We start from the raw sequence: 19,572 nt of genomic DNA, 5'->3' as shown, positions 1-19,572 counted from the left end.
AGATTACAATAATGCATATATAACCTGCCATCATTTTTGCAGCATCTGTTTTTCTAGAACAATCACTTGATATTGTTGGCTTTCAGATAGACACAAATAGGGAAAACATGGCATCTTGTGTTTCTAGGTTTATACTTGATCCCAGGACGGGGGCCTGAAAACCACTAATTATTGTGACAGCCTGTGTCCTCACCTCCTGGGGTGGATATTCACCCCCAGGGAAGGTACAAAACAAGCCATCAGGGCAGAGACATAAACCTGTAATCCCTCAGAAATCTTAGCAGAATGAGGAAAAAACAGGCAGTAAATCATGCATGTGTCAGTGACTTTTCCTAAGCTCCTGTGATGGCTCCATGTCAGGACACGTGTGGCCTTGTTTTGAGAAAGAGTGCTTTTGTCATTCTCAGTTTCTGACAAGATTTCTATCAGGGACCCTAAGGCTAGAATGGGATTTGCGGCAAACACAAATCTCTATCTCAAATAAAGTTTTCCTGGATATAAACCTTAGTTGGTTGGCAGTTTCAAATGCAGAAATCTTGATTCTCCATTGAAACAATTGAAGAACTTAACATGCTATTAAGCAATCACATTTTATCTTTATCATGAATGATTAGCAGACAGTGTTTTTATTTCTCTCAAAGTACCTTTATGTGTAATAAGTCTAATAGCACAGGACAATATGTACTACAATCCAATGAAACTACCTAAAATTCACCAATGAGGAAACTGAGACACAAAAGTTAAGTGAATTGCCCAAGAGTACACGCTAAGTAGGGGAAGGTCTTGATTAGTTCACAGAACTTTTGCTGACTTACCTTGTAAATTTTTTGTTCACTTATATACAGAGAACTCTTTACTAAGCTCTATAAAATACCTAGTAGGAAAGCATATATATAATTTCAGTCTTCAAGGGTTTAAAATCTGTAAGAATTAAGAGTTTTTAATCTAGTAAGTGAGTACAATGACGGACATGCCTCTCACTTACTTTTAAAAATTGGGAAACAGAGAAATTAGTATACTTGTCACCGAAGAAACCCAATAATAACCTGTGAAATAGTTTTAAAATTAAAAACTGTGTATATTTAAGGTGGACATGTTTTGATATACATATACATAGTGAGATGATGACTGCATTCAATCTAATTAACATCTCCATCTATGTGATTCATCTGTATCATCCAACTGGGTGGTCCATCCATCACACAGTTACTGTGTGTGGGGGCGGTATCTGCATAGTAAGAGCACCTAAGATCTATGCTTTTAGCAAATTTCCAGTATACAATATAGTATTATTAACTATAGCCACTATGCTGTACACTGGACCCCTAGAACTTATACATCCTACGTAGCTGCAACTTTGTACTTTTTGACTAATATCTCCCCATTTCCCCAATCTCTCCACCCGTGGTAAGCACCACTCTACTTGTGTGAATTTCACTTTATAGATTCCACATATATATGCACATATAGACCTATCTATATTCATATTCATGTAAAAACATACAGATATTGTCTATAACATGTATACAGATATACATATACATACACATATAGAATACACATGGATTTCAATGACCTTAAATAAGGGTTGGGGTAGAAGAATAGCATATACATGTGTTTAAGTTTTTACTCTGTTTTGTTCGTTGATAAGAATCTGTTTATTAAGTGTGCATTTTATTAATTTCCATTATTCTTATAAACAAGCTCATACTTCCACTTTATAAAAATATAAAACCATAATTTCAGTTATTTTCACCCAAAGAACTTTAAGATTGTCTTTGATGATGCTAAAAACAACTGACTGATAAAAAAATTCAGTTATGAATGGTTTTTAGCATCATGGCACATAAGAAGAATCAGTTTGTTTGATTATATTCAAAGTAGCCATACTAGGCTGCTGCATTTGACCAAGTCATTAGTTTAACTCATAAATAATTTTAGAGAGTCTATACCTCCAATTTTTAAAAAATTCACAAAGCCCTTTCTAGCTTTCCCAGCATTTATCAGTGATTAAGGAATTATAAGTGAGCATTAATCAGCAGAGTTTCATAATAGAATTGAGATTTAATTCCTTTTCTTTACCCAATTTCTAATTTTCCAATAGTTTTTTTTTTTTTTTTTAATAGCCTGAATCTTTCAAGTCTTGGACCTGAGTGGATGTTGTACAGTGACTCAGAATAGGATTGATAGCATCAGTCATCTAGTTGATCATTCATGGTTCAGAAGTTAGGACTCACATTTTGTGGAACTGAACCGGACTTCCCTCTCTCCATCCGAGAGAGAACTAAGTACTATTGTACGTGAGACTACCTAGTGAAGTTTCTTTCACAGTGTATGTCATCCTCTCTATCCACTGTGCAACTAAAGCGAAGTCCCTACAAATGCTCCAAAACCCACCATCAGGGAAAAAAAAAAGACAGTGTCATTAAGTAATGTGACCAAATAAATAAACTGGTGGGGATTTCCCCAATATTTTTTTATTTTAAAAAATCTCCAGGTGTTACGAGTGGACTGCAAAAGTTTAGACCAAACAGTTAACGTGCATGCTGGTTGGTGGTTGATCTTGTCAAGCCTGTGACTATTTTGTAAAACATAAACAAGCTGGTGAAATTAACTTCAGTTATCTTAAGATAGCCAGAACTACAAAATCTTTCACTGTAAACTCTGTTAGGAATTTCTGGACAAATTTAACAGCAAAGGGAGATAAGTATTTTCCTCTTGAACCTAAACAAGCAAATCTGTTTTTATATTTTCTTATGGCTTTTTGAAACAAAATATTCATACTAGTTCAGAAATTCAAAGAATTACAGTTTAATCCATTGGATTGTTTTAGCCTCTGCAGGGCCAAAAGGAACTAAATTGAGAGAGAGTCTTAGCAGTTAGTTAACTTGAGAGCATTTTAGAGAAAATTTATTTGAAAGGAAGCAGCTTTGAGTAACTGTGTTTTGGTGCTAGATTTACTCCAAGTGGGTTCTCTCACAGAAGAGAAATCATTATGATTCAATTAAGTAGAAAAATCTAGAAAATTAAAACATAAATTGCAAATTAAACTGATTTCTGTAACATAAATGATAAGCTGTATTTGTTCTCACCGATCATAAAACAATTATATTGATTAGATATCAATTCTAGTATACAGCCTCCTAAGCTGCATTCTGCACATCAGTCACAGGCATTAGCATGCACTATGGACTATTGTGAAAAAAGAAGAAACAGAGAAGTTTATATGTTAAATCAACATATTGAACACCATTTGGCTGTAGAAAACTTGAATTCAGATTCTTCATGATGAATATTCTCACTGATGGGTTCCCTCATCCCCCCTCTCTGTTTATCACTATATTTATGCTTTGATCTTCAGGGAAATATTTATAATGTTTTATCTCAAAGAACATGTGAAAGAATGAGAACCTGCACCTTGCGTTGTATAATTAGAGTGGACATAATACTTTTTTAGACATAAAAAAGAGACACAAATAAAACCTGGTGAATGCTACACAGAGATGTAAAGAAAACTGTGCTCAAATATTGGACATTTCAGATAAGATGAAATTTAGTGTGTATATCCTACTTTTATAAAATGCCTTTACATAATAACTTAGATCTCATCCAAACTACCAACATGACACAAACAGAAAAGATGGTTTTTAGTGAAAACCTCATCATAAATATTGATTCATCATTATTCTTTCTTGAGATTACATGTATATGTATAAAATATGATATACTTTATATATATTATATATTCTTAGAATGGCACCCAGTCTGTCACACAACTACTTTTTCGGAAGCTCAGTAAAGAACGTCTTTACTAATAAATATTTTTAAAACTTTAAACTTGAATTGGGTATATTCTAAAAAAGGATATGACAAGTAAATTTTGAAATAGCCTAATAGCACGCATGGCCTACCGCAACGGTCTTTCAATGAGTTTTTGGCCCTGTGGGATCGTAATCAGAAATACATTTAACATTGCAACCCACTACGCACACACAACTGAAACAAAAGGTTTCATGGAACAGTATTCACTCTTAGTATGTGTAATGCATTGACTCATATTTTCTATTGTATTCTATTTCATTTTTTATAATTGCTTGTCAAGACCCATTAAATTGATTTCACAATCCACTAATGAGTTGCAAATCAAGATTTAAAAACACCAGCCTAGACAATAATATATATTGTGACTCTTAAGTGGTACTGCTAACATAAAATATTATTGACACTAAATGCAAAATATTGCACAAGGCACATTGAATCAATTGACTCCAAGACAGTTATTGTCTCTCAGCTTTATGAGAACACAATTATAAATTAAGAACAAATGTCTTTCTCCTTTTTTGGCATTTAGAGCATTTTAGAAGCCTTACACTTAAATATCTAGGGAAATCTATTTCTACGAAAATAAATCAACCTTGTCATAATAGTCCAAGAATCCAAAGATCTCATGGATGTGCTAATCTTTCACAAGCATAGGTCTTTGCATTTCTAGAACTCCAAAATGGCCCTGCTCAATCTCTGCACTAGAGAACCAGTGGTTTTAGACGTCTTTGAACTACAAGGCAGCGACACACACAATTAGGTGTTTAACAAATGTCTCTTCATACTGACAATAATAATAACAGAAAGAGAGGCAACCAGGTTCCGCCAGGGCAAAGCCTGGGGCCTTGAGCAGTCCCAATCCCTGCCTTACTCTTGGCCTAAATAGAGCACAGAAGCACGGCAAGTAAATGCATTTGGAACATTTTTTTTAAGATTTTTTTGATGTGGACCATTTTTAAAGTCTTTACTGAATTTGTTACAATATTGCTTCTGTTTTATCTTTTGGTTTTTTGGCCACGAGGCATGTGGGATCTTAGCTCTCTGACCAAGGATCGAACCCTCACCCCCTGCATTGGAAGGCAAAATCTTAACCACTGGACCACCAGGGATGTCCCCATTTGGAACATTTTTAAGAAAACGTTTTACCCAAGTGTGTAGCAATCCAATTGCTATCTCTTTCTTGAAATTTTTTCAGCCTGAAAAATTATCTACTGGTTGTCTGCTATAATATCTACATCTACAAAGAAAAACTATAAATTCGCATTTGGGAGGAAAATTTTGTTTTCTAGCTTTCTAGCCAGTATGAGAACCTTCTCTGGCCTCTGTTTTATTTGAATGGAGGTAACAAGAGAAAAGAGGAGGACAGACTTTATTTTAAACCTTATTACTGCAAGAAAACTTCATAATATAAATGTAGAGTTAACTAAATTGTAGACAAATTCTCATCCATGTTTAGAAAAACCTATTTTGGTCTTTCTGATACGTTTTACTTGTACATTTTCTGGAAATGCACCAAAGAGCTGAAAAGGGTGAAATAGCTGTGGTTTTCTTAAAGTAGTAATTTTTAGCATAGCTAAAAAGTTCAGTGTGATAATTTAACAGCTCTTATTTTCTTACAGCATTCTATTCCGTAGACATAACAAAGCAATGAAAGAAATATGACAGTTGTAAGATATCCCTTGGAAAAGGAAATATACCAGTGGAAATGTACTAATATAGTTGATTAGAAATCTACCCAACAGCATCTCATGTCTGTGCTGACCTCTTTCTTCGTTCCCTGCAGAATGGATGACATATTGATCGGGGCACCTCTCTTTATGGAACGTGAATTTGAGAGCAACCCCAGAGAAGTAGGGCAAGTTTACCTGTACTTGCAAGTGAACGTGCTGGTCTTCAGAAATCCACAGATCCTCGCAGGCACTGACGTTTTCGGGAGATTCGGTAGTGCTCTGGCACACTTAGGAGACCTGAACCAAGATGGATACAATGGTAATTTACACCAATGCATGGAAATTACTTGTGTGCCACAGTTTCATGTTACTGTTGCATGACGGAAACAAGAGACTTCACAGTGGTGTGTGTGGTATAGTTCTTCTGATTGGTCTTTAATAAACTATCCAAAATCAAGGCAATTTAAACTTTAGCTTTGGCTAATATAGATGCTACATGGAAATTTTCTCATGTTGATTTAGGGTGTCATATGACAGCTCTAAACAAACAGCAATTATTTTTAAACTTGACGTATAGATTTATGACCTGAAGAGAGCTAGAGAACGTACTATATGTACAGAGTCAAAACAAATAAATACATGTTGATACATTAGCAAGTGTATTGCCTTCTGAGTAACTCATATGGCTTACATACAGGTTATGCTGAATTGTAATTGATCTCTCAACTTCAGCTTAAAGGCACCTTCAATGTTCGTTGTTAAGCAGTGTTAAATTCTTAGGTTAGGTTTGTGGTTCTTTAAGTTAGGAATTTATGAATGCCTTCTAAGTACCCTCTCCTCAGAAAAACATGCCAGCTCACACAAAATTTTGCATACATTTTCAGGACCTTTAAGTTAAGAACCAAGGTAGACTGGGTTTCTTGAAGTTCCAGGGAGTAACAGGAATTTGCTCCAACAAAATAGCCTAGAGAGTATTCCCACCAAATCAAAGTATTCATTAATACCTTCAGCAACTGGTCACGTACTCTTACGATTTCCTTGAAAAAACACGTCTCAGCAGTGTATAGTTAGTAATTTTTAAAGTACCATAAGACATAAATGCATACTAAAGGCTCATGGTTCCAGGGAAACATTTTTAAAAAGAGACAAGTTCATCTTTAACTGATTTGTTGCTTTCAAAAACTGCCCTATTCCTGAGCACCAAATGAAATAAATAATGCTAAATTATCTGTGTAGTCATCTTTTTCATCATCTCTTCTATTTGTCTTTTCTCTCAAACCCTTAATGATACTTTTAAGAGCTAAGAGAAACATTTCTAACAACCTAAGAGGGGTTCTGCCTCTCTGAGCCTTGGTGTCCTTAAAATGATGCCAAAATGAGATGTAACCAGGGGACAGATATAAATTCACTGACTCGGAGGATGTGAAGAAAGTACCCCTTTCCACCTACCATATGACAATATCTTTATTTTCCACAACGATCTGAGTTTTTTGATAGTTTATCCTTACCTGTTAAGTGAAAGTGGATTTATGATCCTTGTTATGTAGTGAAAATCAGTTTACAATTCATTCAGTCTCATCAGACTTAGGAACAACTACAAATGGATGAATGACAAAACGAGGACACATACCATCGTCCGCAGCTCGGGCTGTTATGTTACTGTGCTATTGGTGCTCTTTTTCATGTAGACCTAAGTAGTTAGGTGTACTGTTTAGAGCAATCCTGATGAACACAATATATGGAAGGTAGTTTTCATTCATTGCTATGTTTAACAGGGAGACAGGCGATAGGGTTCTCTCTCGGTTTCCCAGAGTCCTCAACGACTATGAAACGGGTCTTGCCTACATCGTGGGATGATATAATCATTCAAGGATATAATATTTGTGAAAGAGGTTGTTTATTTCTTTTTTGCGGTACGTGGGCCTCTCACTGTTGTGGCCTCTCCCATTGCTGGAGCACAGGCTCCAGACGCGCAGGCTCAGCGGCTATGGCTCACGGGCCCAGCCGCTCCGCGGCATGTGGGATCTTCCCGGACTGGGGCACGAACCCGTGTCCCCCGCATCGGCGGGCGGACTCTCAACCACTGCGCCACCAGGGAAGCCCTGTTTATTTCTTTTAACAAGAAACTCTTAAGTACTCTGCAAAGGTGCCTCATCTGGTCCAGCCAGCCCATTAATCTGACCCAGCTCTTCCCTATTACTCACTACGCTCCCACGTAGATCCCCTTCTGGCTGCTCTTCCGGTGGGCCAAGCTCCTTGCATCCTTGGGCCTTTGCACAGTCATTCTTTCTGCCTGGAATGCTCTTCCTTCTGATTCCACATGGTCAGTTCCATCCTGTCCCCAGATTTCAGTTTCAAGATCAGCCTTAGAGACACCTTTTCTGACCACTTCATCTAAAATAACAATCCGAGGGAGAGTGGGAAGGAGGGAGACGCAAGAGGGAAGACATATGGGAACATATGTATATGTATAGCTGATTCACTTTGTTGTACAGCAGAAACTAACACACCATTGTAAAGCAATTATACCCCAATAAAGATGTTTATTAAAAAAAAAATAACAATCCGATCACTCTCCATCACATCAATATTTTTAAGATTCTCTGCATAGCATTTGTCACTTTCTGTCTTTTCTTGATTATTTCTTTATTCAACTTGTCTCTTCCCTGCACCAGAATACAAACTTTTGAAAAGCAGTGTCTGGTTCGCCGTTGAAGCCACCGTGCCCAACACATATTTATAGGCACTCAATAAATATTTTTTGGATGGATGAAAGACAACAAATAATTTCCTCTTGTTGCAGTACTACAGAGTTTCATGGAAAACTTAAGAAGCCCTTTGGGCTGTTTGGTACTGCTCTTCGATTGTACTTATTTCTCTTTCTAAAATACTCTTCTTTATTTAAAAATTGTGTGTCTCTGTTTGTAGACATTGCCATCGGTGCGCCCTTTGCAGGCAAGGACCAAAGAGGCAAAGTGCTCATTTACAACGGTAACAAGAATGGCTTAAACGCCAAGGCTTCCCAAATTCTGCAAGGAGTGTGGGCCTCACAGGCTGTCCCTTCTGGATTCGGCTTTACTTTAAGAGGAGATTCTGACATAGACAAGAATGATTACCCAGGTAAGTCCTTCTTTCTTTTCCTACAACAGAGTCTGCTTCCTAGAAAGAGCTATTCTCTGGACGATGCATCGTGTTTAAGCAGTTCTCTTGTACAGGTTAAGGCCAAGCTTGCCCATCACACGGGTTCTTTGGGTACCATTCCAAAGCAACTTTCATGAGACTCTGAAGACAGACAAAACAAACACTCCTTCTCCTGTCAAGAGAGGAAGTTAAAAAAGCAAGATGGCTTTTTAAAAACTGCTTTGGACATAAAACTTAGCAACTTTGCAACAAAAGTTTGTTATTTGAAACTCCTCAGTAATCTGGTCTCCATTGACAAGGACAGCCTGCATCAGATAACTTTTCAGAGCAATCAATTTTAACCCCATAATTCCCTGTTGAGTTCACAGCTCCTATGAATTGACTTATGCACCTCAGCATTTCTGTCATAAGCTCATGGTTTTGGAACATAAATAGTTTCCAGCCACGTCTGGGGGTTTTCCGAAGATAGAATGACTATTAAAGCAAAGCATAAAGAACTGGTTTGTGATACAGATCATTAGCAATTTTTGAATGCTTAATTCACAGTGAGGATTCAGTGGAGATCCATACAGCCCAGTGAGATAATTCATGTTTTATGTACGCTGTATGAAAATACAGATTTGTCTTAAAGGATTGTTTCAGTAATCGGGGTTGTTAACAGACAACATTAGACTTCTTGGTTTTGTGGTTCAATTTTCCCTTTTATGTTGGTTATTTTAAGATGGTTTCAAGAAATAGTTAGAAATCATTAATAGTTCACTGACAGCTTCAACCCTTTATTGAGACCTTGTCTCTTTGCATCAGCCCTCCCCTAACTGAGTATTTTCCATATGTAGAGCATTTGCTGGTTTGGGTCATCACTCCAATAAGCTGACTGCCTAAGTATACATCACTGATTTCAATCCTTTGACTTTCTCTTCCCCTCCGGGATTAGGCAAAAAGGATACTGCAACATATTCTTATAAATTTGCCAGGAATTTTCAATGGCACTAACATAGACGTTGTAGTGGGCTCAAAGCGGATTTAGAATTATATTGTATATGAATGGGTCCTCCTTGTGGCAACTGCAAGAGCATCTAGTGAAATTCATTTTCTTGGGTTATATTATACTTGCCTAATCAATGATTGGTTAGGTTTTCTTTTGGGGAGGGGAGTCTCATACATAATATATTCACTTTTAAATAATCCAAAAATTAGATCCCCTATGTGATTTCTTCCCAGACTATGTCAGGATGATTAATGAAATTCAATTCCTGGGTCACAATTTTAAAGAAACAGTTATTTTATTTTACTTTTTAAATTTATTGTTTTAATTTTTGGCTGTGTTGGGTCTTCATCGCTGCACGGGCTTTCTCTAGTTGAGGCTAGCGGGGGCTACTCTTTGTTGTGGTGCACGGGCTTCTCACTGCGGTGGCTTCTCTTGTTGCAGAGCACAGGTTCTAGGCACGTGGGCTTCAGTAGTTGTGGCACGTGGGCTTCAGTAGTTGTGGCACGTGGGCTCAGTAGTTATGGCTCATAGGCTGTAGAGCGCAGGCTTAGTAGTTGTGGCGCACGGGCTTAGTTGCTCCGCGGCATGTGGGATCTTCCCGGACCAGGGATCGAACCCGTGTCCCCTGCATTGGCAGATGGATTCCCAACCACTGTGCCACCAGGGAAGTCCTGAGAAACAGTTATTTTAGAAAGTTATTGCTATTCCTTATGCCCTTCATAGTCTTCCCTTAGTACCAGGGAACTGACAGAGAATGGCCATGCCTTCCACAAGGTGAGGGAAATATAGGATGTATCAATCACATAGTCAAGTCTAGTGATTTCCTTTGAAGTCTTCTAAATAAGGGCCAGGAAGGAGAGAAACGTGAAACAACTTTTCTCCCCTCCAGGGAGGGGGGTAAAGGAGTGAGACAGAGAACAGAGGAAGTAAGTACAGTGTCAGTAGTTGGTCATCTCCTAACTACATCTTTTTCAGCCCTTCTTAACGATCAGAAAACAGTCATTCGAGGCCATTCACTAGCCAACAACTTTATCCACTGAGGCTGATTCACTTTACAGTAATGAATGACGTTAATGCAGTGTATCCACCTGTGTGAAGAGTAAATGCTCTTTACTAAGACAGGACCGTTATGACACTGAGTTGATTTCTTAACCTCAAGACAGCCTTGAGGCTTTCAGAGTTCATCAGTGCATCTTAGACAGTAGACCTGAGTTCTGGTCCCAGTTCTGCCTCTCAGATATAGGTGTCTTGTGCTTCATGATCGTGCAACATTTCCCCTCATCCTCATTTTCTTGCAAAAAGAGCGCCATTCAAAGAAGCCTTTTTATCTTGATACCAAGTCCCAGGGACTTAATGCGAGGAAAACTGCCTTATGGGCAGGTGACTAGATCCTACTAGCTAGTGTAGCAGATTTGAAATTTGCAGGCATAATTCAGGAATTAGACGTGGAACTTTCCTCATTTTTCTATAAGCGAATCCCATTTAGCTCTCAAGCCTCCATTTCTCCTATGGTGGAAAACCTCAATCTTGCAGTCACTTCTATATTCAGATTTAATGTCACTTGGGTAAGTATTCATTTGGATTCAAGACTCCCTCTTTCCTCCCTCTGCAGCAACTCTCCCAAGGAATGGAGTAGCAGAGGGGGTGCCTTTTGTCCAGGGACGGAGAAAGGGGTGCTGGACCAAGCACGTCATCTGTACTTGTTGGCCTCTGGCTGAAGGATAGCTCAGTCTCTCATGGTCTCTGACATGTTGCTCAAGCTTCGGTGATTAATCCAATGGTCTGCGTAATGGCCACTGCTCAAAAGTTCCACATGTCCTGGGTCCTCCCTGTTCTATTTTGGCCTCTTCTGGTTCACTCTCAGCAAATGCTTCTGTGCCACGACGGGGACTCGCAGGTTGGGGTCTTCAGGTCTCTGAGATTGCCTTTATGCTTATCCTAGACTATTCCTTTAGCCATTGCTAATTTTCCACCTAGGCATCTGTTACTCCAGCACCTAAGAGGGTTGCAGTCTTCTTGGGTTTTTCTTAAGAAGTAGCAAAAGCCCTCTTTTCCCCCAAAGGTTATTGGGCGGCGTGCTTTCTAGACTCCATAGTTCATTTTGTAAACTCTGAGTTCTCCTCCTCTGTGGTCTCTCTTATGATTTTCCAAACCAGCTCTTTCTGGAACTTAAAAAGAAATACAATTTTCTTTCCCTCTGGGGTCCTGCTCCTTCAAATCAAAAGAAATCTGTCTTCAGACTATGGTCCCGTCCATGAGTTTCAAAATCCATTCAACAAATTGAATGCCTTCTTCTAGGATGTATCTAGTCATCCCTGTTAAGCAATGGTTCTCAATCTTGGCTACACATCAGAATCATTTAGGGGAACTTTTAAAAGTGCTTATGCGCAGGTCACCCTCCAGACCAGTTAATTCAAACTCTCTGGGGGGTAAAACTCAGACCACAGTAATGTGTTTAAGTGACCTGGGTCGTTCCAGTGTACAACCAAGCAGGGAACTAATGATCTCGAGCAAGGTTTCCCCCACTTTAATGAACATCTCGATCACCTGGTCATCTTGTTCAAATGCAGATCATGGCTCTGTAGGTCAGGTGGGTGGGAAAGACCCCTCATTTCCAGCAGTTCCCTGGTGACACCATCCCTGCTGGTCTTCACACCACATCCTGAGTAGAAAGCTCCGAGACAGTGTGCATACCAGTTGCCCATTGTGCCTATTAATAAAGGCTGAATGCATGGCACCCCCTCAGATATTCTGATTTCCCAGGTTTGGAATGGGGTTCAGGGATTTGTATTTTTACCCAGGACCCTACTTTGAGAAACACTGCCCTAGAGTCCTTTTGCCTGGCTCCCGTGCTCACAGCAGACAGATGCGCGAAGTTCTGTTTTGGCAAGAACCTATTAGCTGAGCTCTGGCACTTCATTTATTCTTCGCCCGGCCGTCAAACCAACCTGAAGCTCTTTTCTCCAGACCGCCTCTGTGTGGTGATGCTAGGGCATACCACCTGCTCTTGCCGCATCTGGCGACGTTAAGGAAGCCCCATTGAAACTGTTCAGTTTTTCTTGCGCTGCCCTACATTTCCTGGAAGTTATCTTTGCATCGAAAACAATGCCTCACTTACTTTTCATTTAAAATATATTATCACATCTGTTAGGAATTGACCCACTTAACCTGGCTTAAGCCATAAAAGGAGCTACTTACATGAAGGCTACAGAAGTAACTCAAGGGAACCTGAGGACAGGGATTCCGCCAGACCTTGGAAGGGACTGACCGGGATCTAAGACTGTCAGGACTTCCTTTTTCTGGTCTCTCTCTCTACGCATCTGCTTTTCTCTCGCAGCAGACTGTATTCCTCTGAGCACACGGTGCTGTTTCAGCGCCAGCACTTGCACGTTTCAGTTGTACTCGCTCACAAAGAGACGGTGTATAATTTATCTCAGTCCTAAGTCCCGGGGAAGGAAAGCTCATAGGCTCCGACGCAAAGGGTGAGTGACGTTTTCCAAAGAAAGTAGGAGTTGACTTGTGGACTGTGCAGGTATCCCAAGAGATACCCATTATGACTCCCCTATCAAACAAAACAAAATGGCCCTAGGAAATAAGCATTGTAGCAAGAAGTGAAGAAAGTACTTTAAAAGAAAACGTTTTATTTTTAAATGAAGGAATAAAAATGGTTTTTAAACTGCTCATCAGAAATTTTATATTTGTCCCTTTAGTTTCAAGGTCTAAAAGAAAAATAAGAAATTCCTTCCTTCATTTAAAAAATATGTAGTAGTATTTACTATGTGCCAGACACTGTGCTGTGACAAGGCAGACACAGTCACTGCCTTCCCAGAGTTAATATTCTAGGTGAGAAAGACAGACAGAGAATTATAACAAAGTATGAGCATTGTAATGTTTGTCTTTAAACGCAAGACTTCTTTTGGAATATAATAATGTAACGCTTGAAAAAATTCAAGCACGTTGCTGAACACTATGTTTGTAAATTTTAAAAGTATATCATGAAGAAAATATTATTGGACTTCAGAAATTTTGTAACTATTTGGCCCTAATTAAATGAATTAGCTGAGGAAAATACACAGTCTCTGTAAGCTCCATGTACAGGCACCTGCACAGCCCCTGACATATTTCCAGAACCGGAGCTAATTTCGTGACCCGGGCTGCGGCCAATGATGTACAGGTTGTGTCCCACCAGGGGCAGGTAGGGGGCAGGTTCGCTTACCAGGTGGTTCCCTTCCCTTGGGATGAGCAGATGCACCTTTAAATTCACACACAGGCATGGTGTGGGCTCTCAGTGGCCCTGTTCCAGGTCCTCCATTCTAAATAGAACAGAAACAAAATTTCAAACCTTGTCACTTTATCTACCTGGTCACCTGCAGAATTCAGGAGAAAACAAACACAAAAGCCAGTAACAGATTTGAAATTCTGAACTGAAATGCGTCAAACCACTTGGAGTTGTTATGGAGTGGAACACACTTGAAAAAGTGTGTGTATCCAAAGTGATGGCTTTTGATGGGGTTGTTTTTCCCATTCCTGAGGTGAACAGTTTTCCCTCATTTTAGGTGCTTCCTCTGGTCCACACTGCCTGCCACTGACCCATTTCTGGGCAAGGCTGCTGTGAAACCTACCTATGATAATGGCGGAGCACACACATTGCCCCATTCGTTAGAGAGCAGCATGTACTCTTTACATGTTCTTGACACAAGCCCGCTGCCTTTCATGGGGAGAAAGACTAAGGTTGACCCTGATGTTTGATATATGTATTAATTGTGAATTACAGCTGTTTCATCCCCCCAGACTGACTAGAAATCAGATCACTTGGTACCTTGAAAATAATCAAAAGCACAGACATGCAAAGGTGGTTTGATGGACGTTTACCCTTTGTCACATGATCTGTTCTGCAAGTTACAGATGCTCTGTATTTGGGCAGGACCAGACGCTTAGTCTTCTTGTCTTAGCAAAAGAAAAGAATGCTGGCAAAATCAGGCATGAGGCCAATTATATTGCGACATTACTGCAATTACAGCGTACTCCTGAGCATTAAGAGTCCAAAGCATGCCAGCCACTGCATAGAAGATAAATGTAGTTCATATTCCTTGCAATATTATTTCTGAATCTCTCTCCTATGTCCATATGTACACTCACACTTATATGTATGTGTGTGTGTGTGTATGTGTGTGGACACACACAGCAGGAGAGTATATAGGGTAAATCTGGATGACGCTCTACTTCTTTTTGGGAAACATCAAACCAATATCAATCTAACCATATTAAAGTTGGCAGAGTGGCTGTGAAGGGGAAAGGAAATCAGACTGCCCGGGTTCAGATTCCCATCTGTCACTGATAAGCTGTATGGCAGTGGACAAGTTAATTGATTTCTCTGAGCTTCCAATTCCTTATCTGCTATTATGGGGCAAATAATAATCACTGGACTGTGTGTACTAGCACTTTCTAGGTTGGGAGAGGATTTTTACAAAATGTTGTAAAATGGCTTAGAATAGGAAAGAAAACCTGTTTGACTAACATAAACAGAATCAAAGCTACTTTACTCCCCAGACATGCTGGGCCACGTAAGATGTTGAAAAGCTGCATTCTAGGATTCTGGAGATGGATGGCGCAGGTTTGAAACTTGACTCCACTGCTTTCTAGCTGTGTAAGAGTAAGACAGTTCCTTAACCTTTCTGAACTGCAATTTCCTTATTGGTAAATTCAAATAATAATATGCTGGTATAAAGATGAAATGAGATTGTTTATATAATATGAAATGAGGTGAGGTGTTTAATATGAGATTGTATAGAGCACAGTTTAATAAGTGGTAGCTCTTCAATCAAGTCTTAAAACAAGACTATATTTTGGAGGTATTCTTTTTCTTAGTTGATATTACACTAGTTGATATTATTTTCTTTTGCTTATTCAATGTCCATGGTCCCCAATCTTAATTTACACTACTACCTTTGCTTCCCCCGCCCCTGACAAATAGGAATATGAGAATAAGAACATAACTACTGGGACTCTGCCAGGTTGAGAACCACTCATCAGATTCCTGTTTCTGGACCCTCACTAGAAGCTTCTGCTCATATGATGAGGTTGCTGCCCTGCTATGATGTAATTCCACCACTCAGCCCATCCTACTTCTGCCCCTAAGTGGGAGATGAGGCGTAAGGGACTTCTCCCGTATCTCACTACTGTGATCTACTGGGTACCAAAGATGGAGAATACTCTCTTCCCTCAGCCCCGTAGGCATTTAAGGATATTTCATTTCATATCAACTGGGGCCAGACTAGGGTGATGACGATGGCAGCTAAGAGGAAGGAACTGAGGAAATCATGTAACTAGGAAATAGGCAATGCTTGGTAATGACTGGCTCTAATGGAACGTGGAGGAGGTAGGAGTGGGGAGCAGTGATGGTGAAGATGACTCTGGAAGTTTGGTCCCAGGTACCCGAGAAAAGTAGAGTTTAATGGACCAACACGGGGAGTTTCAGCTCTAGAGACACAGAGGTTCTACCGTAGAAATATTTGGAGTAATTTTCCTAACATCTAGCTTAACCACTCAGTAATTTTTTAGACTTTTTCCAATAAGTATTGTCGTCACACACATACATAAATAGCAGTCATAAGTACTTTCATTTCTGGCACCCAAATCCTCTTTTTCTAGAAGAAAAAAATACAGATGTGTTCAGGTTTCTGTGTTGGTGCTTTCTGGAAAACTAGGGTTGACCAGAGGAGTACCTCGCATACATTATTTGAGTGATAGCATTTCAGAGAAGAAACAGCTGTGATAAGGAAGAATCTCTAAAATGCAATGATCCAGTCTAATCCCATTAAAGTTGATTGTATAACAAGGCCATCTGTTAAATGCATAGCCCAGACATTGCAGGGTGGAAGGGGGTAAGTGCAGGTTTTGTCGAGGAATAGAAATCTTAACAGGCAATAAAAACTGGAGGAAAACATGGGCTGAATGCCAAGACTACCATTGTCTTGCTATGGCCCCTAACAGGCAATGATTATATCACGAAGCCATCTCAGACAATTATACCAAATGACATAAAGTGACCTATCATGTTTTAATGAACGCGCTGTGTGTGTGTGTATAAGCAAACGACCAAGCAAGAGAGAACCTACAAGCAAGAGAGACCTACACGCGAGAAGAAATCAAAGGGTGGCTTTAACCAAAGGGAATAATGCATTTTAATCAAACCCTGAGCTCCTTGAAACTGATTTGAAGTTTATTGAACTAAGTTCAAATCTTAGAGTCAAAGTTTATTTTTACTTCTCAGAGTGCTACTCAAGGTTTTATGAAAAGCAAAACATTGTTCTTCTTGAGCGAGATTTTCATAATTTCATTATAAACACATTAGACATTAGAATATTACATTTCTTGTAAAAATACCTTATGAAATTAGACTAAATTGAATTAATTAAATCAACTGAAAGAGTTCTTGGACTTGAATCCAGCAATGTTGTAAAGTAGAAGTAAAAATGAATGGATAGATCAAAGACTTGAGTTCTAGAACCAAAACTTTAGTAACTCAGCCTCCCTGGGCCTTGCTTTCCTCACCTGAAAGTGATGTGGATGTACGGAATGCTTCTCCAAGGGGCTTTTAAAACTCTAAACTCTGATTCTATAATCCAAGATCTAGACTTACTGCCTCCCAGATTTCTCTGTAATATTGGGTAGATTATTAAGGCTCCATCTTTGAAAAACAAAAAAACAGGATTTAATAAAACCATACAAGATTTCTCCTTAACTTTTTCTTGAAAATAATTTTTAACTGACAAGAGAAGTTGAAAAGTTAGTACAAAGTCCTGTAAACCCTTCACCCAGTCTCCCTTAATATTAACATCTTGTACAGCCATAGTGAATTGGCTATTGGCTAATCTATAGACTTATTAGAAATTCGAATAGAATTTCCCCATTTGTTCCACAAGTGCTCTTTTCCTAGTCCAGAATCCCACCCAGGATCCCACACTGCATTTGGCTGTCATATCTCCTCAGTCTCCTCCAATCTGCGACCACTTGATCCTTCTGTGCTGTCACCACTTTGGCCCTTTTGAAGAATATGGTGAGACACTTTGAAGAATGTCTCTGAATTTAGGTTTGCCTGATGTTTGTTCACGATTAGATTGAGGTTATGTATTTTTGGCAAAAGTACCACACAAATGCTATGCCCTTCCCAGCGTATCACAGCAGAAGATCATGTCTGTTGTCCTTTTACACTCTGATCACTTGCTTGCGGTGATGTCTATGAGCCGGGTTTCCCACTGTAAAGTTACTACTTTCCCCTTTGCATAATAATTATCTTTGGAGAGATACCACGACACTATGTAAATATCCTATTTCTCATCATACTTTTGCCCACTAATCTTAGTACCCATTGGTGATTCTCGCCTACAACCATTATTACTGTGTCATTGTGATTTTCTATTTCCATCATTCCTTCTACACTTATTAATTTCAGTTCTAAAATAAGAAAAAGATGTCTCTTCTACCTGTTTATTTATTTATTCTATTTTTTATATCTTTGTGGACTTGTGTATGTTTTATGGGCTATAATCCATTACTGTATTTATTTATCTTGCTTGCTTAAATTGTCCTAGATTTGGCCATTGGGAATCCCTGCCATTTGGTTCCTGTGTTTTTTCACCATTCCCTATTCTTTTATGAGCATATTCCTTGCTTTCTGACACCGCAAGATACTGCAAGCTCATTTTGTATTTGCCCTGCCCCAGCCCTGGAATCAACCATTCTTCAAAGAGCTCTAGTTCCTCTTATTGAAGGACTGTATTTAGAAACCAAGATCTGGATACTAGGTGCCCTCATGGCTGCTAGGTTGTCAAGATTAAGACTTGTAAAGCACTGAATTCTATAGATTGCCATATTCCCACACACTATATTACATTTCAAACCATGTTTATTACTTGAAATCAACAAATTAATTTTTATTTTTCAACCTATATTTTGTAACTTAGCATTTTCGCATTTTACTTGTCAACAACAGGTATTTGGGCAACATTAATATTATTCAGCTAATGTTGAGAACAACTACCAATTTTCTCCATTTTTTAAAGATGATAATAGCAGAATATTTACTGGTTATATGATATTCAAGAAGACAGTGCTTTGGAAATACAATTTATTACCTTACTCAACAGATACTTATCGGGTGGCTTTCATGTGCCTGGCGCTCTTCTAGGTTTTGACTGAATTAGACAAAGATCCTGCTCTCATGTGCCCGAGTTTAAATTCTAGCTGTGATACTGGCTGACTGTGTAACCCTGACAAGTAACTGAACTTCCTCAAGCTCTAGTCGTCATTGGTAAAAATGGATATAACACTGCCTGTTAATAGTTCCCCCTTTAAAGGGGTGTTGCGCTACCACGTGAAAAAGAGAACTAATGAGAACCTACTGTACAGCGCAGGGAACTCTACTCAATGCTCTTTGGTGACCTAAATTGGGAAGGAAACCCAAAAAATTGGGGATATACGTGTTCGTATAGCTGATTCACTTTGCTGTACAGCAGAAACGAACACAACGTTGTAAAGCAACTATACTCCAGTAAAAATCAGATAAATAAATAATAAAAAGGTGTTGTGGATGTTAAGTTAGAAAATATATATAAGGCAGTTAGCACTGTGAAGAGCACCTAATGGCAATCATTAGGTATTAGTTATAAATGACACATTTACACTATTTTGACATAATCCGTGCCCTTAAGAAACAACGCAATCACGGAGACAAAGTATCTAACAACTAATACAAGACAGCATGTGAGAAGAGTTTTAAGAAGGTTAAAATACTATAATGAACGAGTTTAAAAGAGAAAGTACTCCCGGCTAAAGTGTTCAAAGCTTCATGGGGGAAGTATTGGTTAAGTAGAGTCTTAAGATATAGGCGTGATTGTTAAGTGGTGATATGGAGAAGGCATTCCAGGAGAGGAACAGAGCATGAGCGAA

At 39.0% G+C, this 19,572-nt stretch overlaps 1 protein-coding gene across 2 annotated transcripts in view; it reads left to right on the top strand.

Annotated features, from left to right (window-relative positions):
- ITGA8 (integrin subunit alpha 8) overlaps window positions 1-19,572 on the top strand; it is a 177,718-nt gene that overhangs the window by 51,078 nt on the left and 107,068 nt on the right. For both annotated transcript variants that reach the window (XM_065871272.1, XM_065871271.1), the window contains 2 exons: window positions 5,606-5,811; window positions 8,421-8,612. In XM_065871272.1, the coding sequence (XP_065727344.1) occupies window positions 5,606-5,811; window positions 8,421-8,612 (398 nt within the window). The remainder of the gene's footprint in view (window positions 1-5,605; window positions 5,812-8,420; window positions 8,613-19,572) is intronic.

Source organism: Phocoena phocoena, chromosome 2, assembly GCF_963924675.1.
Source record: "Phocoena phocoena chromosome 2, mPhoPho1.1, whole genome shotgun sequence".
Classification (NCBI taxonomy): domain Eukaryota; kingdom Metazoa; phylum Chordata; class Mammalia; order Artiodactyla; family Phocoenidae; genus Phocoena; species Phocoena phocoena.
The sequence above is the reverse complement of the archived record's forward strand: the minus strand, read 5'-3'. Positions and strand labels throughout refer to the sequence as shown.